Below are 10,528 nucleotides of genomic sequence, written 5' to 3'. Positions count from 1 at the left end.
GAGAGAGCCTAAAACTGATGCCACTCCAAACACTAACTGATTTAGGGTTGTGTGTCCTCTCTCTCTCATTCAGATGGGGATTTTCACAAAGCGCATCCCACAGAGACAAGTATGGGAGATGTTCTCAATGCATGTTGAGAAATGTACATGGGGCACGCTGTGAGGGGGAATTCATTCATCTGCTAACAGCGAACAAGAAATGAAAGAAAAGAGAATATAAAACTTTACAAAAAAAAAAGGAACAAGGAGAAATCATCCTTGCTGCTTCACTCAAAGCTGACGACAATTGATGATTTTCATCGTCCGGGTTCTAACAATATTTACAACTGTTCCTCCTCCATCTGCCACTACCGACACTCCCAAATACAATACTTTCTTCCGGGAGGAAAAAACTAAAAATCAGACCCTACCTACAGACACTTGCCTCCACAACTTCCAACTCTTATTCTTCTCCCGTCTCTCTTTTCTACATTCACAGACACACAACTGCCTCAAAACTGGCACGACGTCCCAAGCCTCTGCCCAAGGCTCACTGATCTCCGGCTTGCAAATGCTGGGTGCAGCAGCTCCTGGAACTTCTCAAGAAATAGTGTCCACTCCTCATCATTCATGTCGGCCAGCTTCACAAAACTTACACTTGCAGGCAGCTGCTCATTTGCACTCCTGTTTGCTGAAGTGCCTTCGGGCTTTGCATTTCGGTAGAAAGGATTCTTCTCACCTAGACCAATGTTTTTCAGTGACATGGACAGCTTAGAGATGGTAGGAGGCCGATTCAGAGCCAGCGGGGTTGCAAATTCCTTCCTCCTCACTGGCTCCTCTTCCCCCTCACTCTCTTCCTCCTCGATGCACTCCTCTACTTTGGATAGTAGGTTTCGGCCATTCCCACCTCTGAACCCAACATGAAATGGCATTTTAGTCATGAAATCATATGCCACTTTGGGCGTGGAGTCCACCTCTGCTACATCGCAATCTATATCAAACTGGATATCCTCTTCATCTCCTGCTTCAGAATGAGAGGAAACTTCCTTCTCTACTGCTATCAACCTCCTTGCCTCAATGCACACAAGCTCAAGCTCGCTTGGCTCCTCTTCACGGCTCCGAAACTCTCTGCTCATCATTTCCCCAATCTCAGAAAGACAGAGACCATAAGCTGCTGCTTCCTTGAGGAAAACAGTGCAGAGAACCAAAACCCTAAGGCATGCCTCCCGTATCATGGGTAGCTCCATCCGCAGCATGTCAGAATCCTTAACTGGATCAAGCTGTTTTATATACTCAAGTTCATCCTCGGAGAAAGGAATTGAAGCTTGAGGCCAATGAATCCACTCAAAGTATGGGTCCTCAAGGCTCTCTGGCAGGCAAAGTCCATGATCAATGGGAATGAGCTCTACCTGACCAAATCTCCCAACCCCATCAAGCTTCCTCACAAGAAGATTTCCAGCATGTCTGTCTGTATTGAAGATTCTAATATCTAAAATCCCTATCCTATGCACAGCAGCAACAGGGAAGCTTGATGTCCCATGATCGCTGGCATCAAAGTCATGAGGAATAAACTGCTGGAAAGATGCAATTTTGCTAACTTGTTTTCTATCATGAGGCTTGCTTCCATTTACACCATCATTGACATTGAAAATTGTGTGTGTAATCTTCACAAGGGCAGTCGGGGGCACATTGGCAAAATGATCATAGTCAAGAAGGTAAGCTGCAACTTCCCGGAACCCTGTCTCCCCAACCCGCACAGAACGTTTTAAGCCAGGCTGCCCAAGGGCCTTACCAACAAAGCCCTTTGGGTTGTTTGGCGCAAAAGGTTCTTCATCTGTTGGCTTTACAATTGCAACACTCTCTCCTTGACTGTTTCTAAAATAGTAAGCACCTCCAAGACCACTATGCACAGGAATTGGATCAACACCTTTCTTTATTGCCTTTACAATGTCCTTCACCAGTTGTTTTGGTCTAGAAAATCTGCTCGAGCGCCCCAATATCTCAATCAGAGCACTTGGATCCTTCTGCTGGAGATCCTTCCCAGTTGGTGAGAGGCATGGAGTCGATGAGCTTCTTTGCAGGAGGTTCCTTGTCAATAAAAGAGGTGAATCATTCCGGACAGCACTAAGATCATTCTTCAGAACCAGATCCCCAAATGTCAACGAGCTCTCCTCTGTTGGAACATTAAGGGCAATCTGCAACCTTCTTTTTACAGTATGAACATTGTCACTTCGATCCAACTCCAGCCCCAAAACACAACCAGTATCAGTTTGGACAAAGACTCGCCTCCTCCCAGATGATTTTCCCTCCAATATCTTGCTCCTATGGTATTCCCCGCTGATGGGACTGTTTAATACTGCTACTGCCATCTGGGTACGAACAGGGCTATCCAAGTTAGGAGACATAGAAGGAAGGAGAGAGCCAGCAGTTTTCAAGGCCAGCTGCAGAGGTGGCGTCGACAGAGAGCTTCCTCTCTCTCAAGCAGGCGCCAAACTCGATTGCTGACACAGAACGAATGAGATAGATGCGTATTTTCCAAACAATCATTAATCAACTGGCTGGAATTTGAATCTTCTCTGTAATTATCACATCAGAACAGAAAGCGCTATATACTAGGATAGAAATAATGTTGCTACATCGGAGAAACCATTTTCGGTAGGCAAAGCAGAAGAGGCAAAAATCTGTAGAAAAGTAAAAACGTAAACAATTAGTAATCACCATTAATCCCCACAAGAAAGAGATGCACCTTCCTCCTTTAAATAACGCCAAGAATTATTTCGCTGACCTTATAGAAATCAGATTCCTTTAAATTCTTCACCGTTAACAAACTTGTGTTAACACAATATTTTATACCTTTTAGCGCAAACAAAATAACCGTTGAGGAAATGAAAAAATTTGGTAGGTTATATATATACGTAGAACATAATCTACATATCATAGTTCAAAAATTCATTTTTTTAAACATCAAGAAAAAGATCGAAATGTTCACAAAAAGGAAAACCAGTCAGCTGAGAAAAGGATTTTTTTTTTTCTTTTTCTGAGCTTTCTGAAGAAGCTAACAAATACCGAATATAGTGTTATAAGCATTGTTCATGCATTTTGAGTCCCTCACTGTACTTTATTTTCAAAAGACGGAGAGTTTCTTTCTAGATCTACGGAAAACACTACTAGAAGAATATCACAGCATAAAGAGGAAAGGCATTTTAGATAGGCTAATCCACTAAAAAACCCTTAAAAGTTTAATCCATTTCATGAATTGCAACGATAGTTTTTACAGAGTATCAAATTCAAAAATCTAACAAAAATATACGATTGTAACAAACAAATACATTTCCCCTTAAATTTGATGCCTTATGCATCATAAAACCAGCATAGAAATTATGCAACTGTTTCGCCTATAAAAGTGGGCAAGTGACGCCGAAAACCTAAATTCCTGCCGATCGGAAAGAATGCGCTACCATTTCATTAGAAAACCGAATCCATCCAGAAATGTTCAAAGATCTAAGGAAACAATCTAGCCGACTTCAATGATCAAACATTCAAATTTATTCCATGGCAATTAAAAACAGATGTGTCAAAGAAAGAAGGACGAGATTCGGGCATCCCAGAATCCGAACAAGGAAAAAATTCTGATTAATTCAAAAAACCTAAAAGACCAACTCACCGGATTTGAGAGACCTAGAAGCAAGATAACAGGAGTTGAGCTCGTAGGCGAAGAACACCCACCAGAGCCTCGATGTCGTACCAAGGATGATAAAGACCGAAGACAAACGGGCAACGGCTTGGATTCGAGAAGCAGAAGGTTATGAGTGGCTAATACTCGATCGACTGCCTCTTGTCCAAGCCCAAATAAAAAATTAAGCTCTTCTCGCTTTCTCTTCCGTCTACTCTTTTAATTTTTCAACACTGTCTGGTCTCGAGTAAAGGAAGGTAGAGAGATAAAGAGTCATGAACCCATTTGGGGGGTGGGGAGACCCAGAGAGGGGTTTAAAAAACTAACCGTGGTTAGACTGCTGGCGTTTCTCTTTCTCTCTTCTCCTTCGAAGACTCGAGAAATTGAATCGTGAACCGTCGATTTCAAAAGGGAGGATGTCATCTTCGTCTTTTGATGCTGTACATTTGGAATTTCTAGATAGGGCCATGGAGGTAATGACGTGGAAAAGAGTGATTGGGCGGTGACGCGTTGATATCATCGTTCCAACAGGTACCGTTTTTGTTGCCGGAAATGCGGCAGTGGCGATAGTGTTGAAATTCCTTGGGCGATGAAAATTCTTTTCTAATTCTCCCAAATTGACCTCCCTTCTCTTCAAAAATATACAAGTTACCATTCCGCATTAGGAATTTTTGATGGACGAAAACACCCTTCTAAGAATAATGTTACATACGTTAGATCGGATCTAACAGGCACAATATAGTAAATACGTTTAATGAGCACTTGATAAATATTGGTTTTTAATCTTTTTTTTAAGAATAAGTTAAGAGTATATTAAATGACGCCTAGACAGGACTCAGGAGTGGCTTTTTGTTTTTTCGTCAAGATTGGTATTTGGTGGGGTTATCAGGATCACTCGATCAGAATCGAAATGAAGAGTTGATAGATGATAAAGGTTTATGCCAATCACACGGACAGTGATTTTTATGTTTGGTGGAATCAATCAGGACCACGAGAGATGGATGTCGTTTTCAGTTTTCGCCACTCACCCCCAAAAACACAGGGAGAAAGGAGATGAAACAAATAAACAAAAGAATAAAAAAAAAAGCAAATGTGTGACTGCAATTCACAGCGGATAGAGAGTGAATAGGAAATCACGTTCGGTGTAAACAATGGAAAATTTTCTACGCCTTTTTTTTTCTGTTAGTTATGTAGGCTGTTAAATTGTCGTGGTGTAAATATTGGTAGTTTAAAGGGTAATTTTCTGTGATGTTGCAATGGAAAGTTTTTCAGAAACAAGGTGCTACTGACAACTGAGTGAAATGTGGAAATTACTCCAGTATCCTTGGGCATTTGGAGAAGAGCAGCTCCGAGCGTTACGGGATCTGCGAGAAGATGGTGGAGCAACCGAAGCCCGAGAAGAGAACGTTTCAGCATTTGCTTTGAACTAGACAAAGTTTTTTTTTACAATACATACATCCTTGTTACATTTTCCCATTATTAATTTATTAATTATGTCAGACTCAGACATCTCTAGATTAGGTCAGATTCAGGGTCACGCCGGACTGTTTCGGATCATTTTCAAAACGAAACAATCTCCATTCTCCAGCACACTTTTCGGAAACGTAGTGGATGTAATTGCGTCAATCGAGTAGGTTAGTAAATAAGGTAGCTCATTTCACAACAGTTTATTATTGTAGGTTTGAATCCGATTTGCTAGTGAATACATTTACAAACTGGGCGATGGAAGCCTTAGAGGAAAATAGCAGAATTATCTCTTAATATTTTATGTATTTTTTCATATTTTTAAGGTCTATAGTAGGTAGTTTGTTTGTTTCTCAATATCTTAGTTTTCTTGTATATGTTATGCAAATCCTACTTATTTTCCTTATTTTTTCAATGAAAATATTCTTTTGTTCTATCCTCTGCAATTATTTATTGGATTTTAAGGTGGGTTATTTTCTCTCCTTTCAAGACTATGAAACAGTTTGAGGTTTGTTGAATTCAATACAGTGTAAGAATCGAGAACAGAAACCAGTAAACCAGTCACTGAATAGAATAGAAAACAATGATGATCATCATCGTTAATTCGTTATCCGTCAGCACCAAACAGGACATAGTTATTGAGAGGGGTTGAGAGAAACAGTTATCATCACCAGTGCTTTATAAGATGCAAGCTAGTAGTAGTAGCTAGGTTGGTCACATCAAGACTCAAGAGCATGAGCATTTATATTTACACAAGCAGAAAATGTTATTAAAATATTATTTGTACACGTGCTAAACCATCAGGGAGAGTAGTATATCTGAATTCCTACTCCAGGGAGTAGCTAGCTATTCTTTGCCTCATTTCTCTTCTTACTAGCAAAACTTCAACACCTGGGGCTGGGGGGCATAAATAAAATAGTGTTGGGTAGATGCCTTGCCACAACCCAGGATTCCCTCTCCATTGAATTAGAATTTTCAATCCAGAATTCAAGGAATAGACCAATAAAAACAAGATTTATTTCGACAAAGTGAAGCAAGGCAAGAAGAGGTTCCACAGATTTTATTTTATGTGATGTTTTAAATGCCAAGCATTCTTTTAATATTTTGCTTTATTGGGATCCCCATTGAAACCAGCATGCATCTAAGATTTATAGTTCCAACTCAGCTTTGGATCCTCTATTAATTTGTAGTAGCCATTGGGATTTGGGCCTTTATAAAAGATTGATCATCAGAAGCTTGTTTTGTGGTCTAATCTCCTCCTCTCCCAATAGCAACAATGAGGTATTATAGAATTGACTAGAATCGGTATTAATACAAACTAAAATTAGTAACATCTTAATTACTTGGTGCAGAATATCCAACATAATTTTACTTATTTATTTGTTGATGACTCTAGTAATGTTGCTTCTTCTATAATTACCAACTATTTCCCATTGTCATGCAGGTTAATTTCTGTACTTTGATGATACAATTCGTTGTGAGAAACCTGTTCCTTTAATTTGTTGATATGTTATTTTAGCTAGCTCTAGTTAAAAACAGCAAATCATTACTCAAATTGGTTTTTGACATAAATATAATTGTTAAAACTTGCCAAATATGTTTTTAGAGACAAGATGGCCTTGGGTAGAGGAACAAGAAAAAATAAATTTGGTTAAATTCTGTCCCAAGTTGTTCTTGCAATCAAATATTCAACCAAGGATAGACTATTAAGCCTTTTATCTTTCATTTGCTTTCTTTACCATTAGTGCAGCATTAGAAGAGGATATTAATATTATTTGATATTATTATGTATTTATTTATTATTTCTTACAAATGCCTTCAATAATTCTAAAGTCATTCAAATTTACACTCGGACAAGGGGGGGAGTAATATCCACACCCTCTCTTTTGCATGAGTTACCCAATAGACAAATATGAAAGGTCCTTGTCTTGTCACAATCACTCAACATCTGTTAGAGAGAGAGAGAGAGAGAGTCTAAAGTTTCTAATGCAAGACACTATAAACATAACAAAAATGTTCCTTTCATGTTAAACAAGCTACTTGAGTCATGAAAATGACTTTGAATCTTTGTTAATAGGACATCTACTTTAGAATTATAATGAGGTACAAAGATGCTTACTGCTAATCACATATTAATGTAGCTTTATCTAATTATAATAATAATAACAATATTAGATAGGAGTTAGGTTTATGAGTTAATTTCAAACCTTTGGTCGTCACATGAAAGAATCCCTGACAACCCCAGAATTGACATTTTTTAAATAATATCACCGCCTTGTATTAGTTTTATTGTTATTATTATACTCCCGTAATCAAGATATTTACACTCCATGTGGCATACATCTTTTGTTGAAAGCTTGATTCTTGTTGGTAAAGGGAAAGCTTTAACACAAATTATTTATAATGAAAAAGTACAGCCACATGAGAAAGAAAAGATAAGCATTAGAACATTGCACATGATCATGCAGATCCCCCATCTTCAGATATAGCTTCATTCTGTGTATCTAAGTGCAGCTTCTCATATTTAAATGTTTTCTCAGTACCATGAACCATAGGCAATGTCTCCGTACATTATTTGCTGGGGCAACCATGCAGGAACCCAAGGTTGGCTCTTCTAACTGTTTCTAAAACTTTACAGTCAGCTCTCCTCCTATTCCTTAGCTATAAAAACATATATATATACATATCAACAAAGTCTTACAGCTTACTCAAAGCACATACTATACTTGACTTTTGGATTAGAAAACTGCAACCTAAACCAAATTGATACATCTGACTATCTATCTATTGTTCATCCACACAGATTATTCTATGAGCTTACATGATTATACTAACCTGGCTGCAATAATTTAATGGCCGTATCTTCACAAATTCTAAGTAAATCACGAAACCGGATTAATAAATATGGCAGACGTGCGCATAAACAACCAAAAGTTAGTATTCAATGATACAATAAAATATGTATCTTCTAGGTGGTAGTGTGGGGGCAAAGGTAGAGAAAGGAGTTGGTGATGGTGGGGGCCCAAATGATGAATGCCAAGGATTGCCCATCTGACAAACTGTCTGGACTACAGGACCAGGCATGGCATCCTTCCATGTGCCTGACCAAGAGGAAGAGTGGTCATCAAGAAAGGAACATTAATTAATTTCGCTTCTTCTTCTTCTTTTTTTTTTTTAATTTTAATGTATTTTCTAGGTGTTTTAGAAGAAACTAAGTTGCAGAGACAGACTAATGCCAATATATTAATGTTTTTCAGAAAACTTAACAAATGAAGATTCCATAAACAAAACTCTCTTCCCGTTCCAAGCACTAAATCTTAAGTCTACATTTGTAGTTTAAGTAGAAGCCTAGACAACAGTGCTATGAATGCATTTATCACTCTCACAGTTTTACTAGATTAATTATATGAACAAGATTATATTTAATTTGTAGATCATTATTAATATAAAACTAAAACTCCACTATATGTCACGTAACACATAATAGTTATCCATTGAGTAGAGAAAAAGAGCAAAAGGCGACAAAAACAATAATAGAGCGGATGCACCGATGCACCACCACCCATCAATTGGGACTTGAAAAACAAAACGAAACAAAAATCTTTCATTCATCAACTTGGATGCAACTATGCAAGCTCCTCTCCTAAGAAGTTTCCGTATAATCTTTATATATAAACCTCTATGTCAATTCAATGAAAAAGGTTGGTTTGTGTTTTTATGCAAGGGACGTGCTGGGCGGGATGTATGGGGATAGCCGGATAGGAATATAGGATTGAGATATATAGCAACTAGGTCGCGCGTGGGGATGAGTCATCCCACTGACACGTGTATTTCATGCTCATTGGTCTTATTATCCTGCCACGTGGGTCCATGTGTGCATGAACTTTTTGTTTTTTGGGTTTCTCATGGTTTGCTTTGTTTTGTTTGTTTCTCAATTTTCTGTTTGCTGAAACTTGAGAAAAATTAAAGGACCGATGCATGACTGATGAAAATGAAATAAAAGCAACGAAATCCAACAAATATAGCCCATAGTTTCTGTTTCTGTTTTTTATTTTTATTATTTTTAGTTATTTAAAAGACTATATGTTTGGCTTTCATTTTTACGCGTGTAATCAAGCAGAAAGACAGAAAATAGAAGAGAAATGGGTGGGTGAAAGGCATAGCGATTCTGTACTTATTCCTGATTCTTGGTCGGGAAATCGGGATTCCTCATTCCAGGAGTTTCCGTGGGCGGTCAAAGATACCGTTGGTTAGAAGAGAATCACAAATTCTATGGAAGCAGTAGCTCTGATGTATGTCTGATCATAACGTCCCACTCTTTCTGCATGAAAACAAAAGCTGAGGCTGACCCTTAATTATTTTTTCTGAAATGAGCTTGTTGGCATCTTTAGCTGAATTTAGTGAAAATTACATGCTTGTTGGGCCACAAATGGATCGGATCTGAATCAAATATACCTAGATCCATCATCCTAGTCAAAATGACATCTATTAACATCTAGAGCCACCGTACAAAAACGTTCCATGGGTGATCGGCTACCAAAAGCCCAAAACAATGGGTCTTTCTTTTATAGTGTTTTCTGACTACTGGAATCACAAAACCCTAATATATCATTATATCTGCACTTTTTATAGTGTTTCTCTTTTTTTTTTTTTATATTCCTCTGAGCAGATAAAGACAAAACTGTGCATAGGAGAAGAGAGATGAGATTGTCTCTTCAAAACCTTTTTCCCCAATAAGGTCAATTATGAAGAGAATAAAGGCAGAAATGCTCTTTTCTTTTAAACTAAAAGAACGGCCACAATGGCCTTAACCAAAGTGTTGAGATTTTAGACTTTATTAATTACTTTAATTAATATGTAAGTTAATATGCTATATTGCTATATATGTAATATGTTTGTGTCTCTATCTATGTATATAATTAGATTCTTTCCGGCATCATAATCCAACCCTTCTAATACATGTATATGGTTATACACCCCTGAATCCTGATTCTAGCTAATATGGGTTTTTGTCCGATAAATCTTCAAGTCAAGCCAATGAATGGTTGCCCAGTCCAGTCAATTGTTAGCTCTGCTATAATCTTCTAATACATGTATGCTATATATGTAGCATGTTATAAGTACGTTTCACCTCCCATACTTTCATGGGGAGGCTTAATTTTCATTGGTAATGACAATCTCATGAGTCATGATATTAGTTCCTCGAATAATGTTTTGCTGGAGGCATCCTTATGAGATGGGAAGGCTTGCGAGGATCCAATTAGGGATCTTAAGTGAATCTAATTCTATGGTTGAAATATTGAATTCATTGTATGATCATCTTGGCTGTCATTTTTGTTTTAGTGAAAACAATTAAAAGGGCTTTAACCTTTGATATTGATAGTGTAAAATAAGATCAAGTCATGTATAAAG

At 37.9% G+C, this 10,528-nt stretch overlaps 1 protein-coding gene across 1 annotated transcript; it reads right to left on the bottom strand.

Annotated features, from left to right (window-relative positions):
* Nucleotides 1–200: 200 nt before the first annotated feature.
* On the bottom strand, nt 201–3,939 carry LOC104597861 (phosphatidylinositol 4-kinase gamma 7). Its single transcript, XM_010259608.3, has 2 exons — nt 3,644–3,939; nt 201–2,660 (listed from the first exon to the last, which is right to left on the bottom strand). Exon 2 carries the CDS (start codon nt 2,382–2,384, stop codon nt 492–494), a length of 1,893 nt encoding a protein of 630 aa, XP_010257910.1. The 5' UTR covers nt 2,385–2,660; nt 3,644–3,939; the 3' UTR covers nt 201–491.
* Between the last annotated feature and the right edge of the window lie 6,589 nt (nt 3,940–10,528).

Source organism: Nelumbo nucifera, chromosome 4 (genome assembly GCF_055504915.1).
Source record: "Nelumbo nucifera cultivar China Antique chromosome 4, China Antique-T2T, whole genome shotgun sequence".
Taxonomy (NCBI): Eukaryota; Viridiplantae; Streptophyta; class Magnoliopsida; order Proteales; family Nelumbonaceae; genus Nelumbo; species Nelumbo nucifera.
This window is presented reverse-complemented; position numbering and strand designations above follow the sequence as displayed.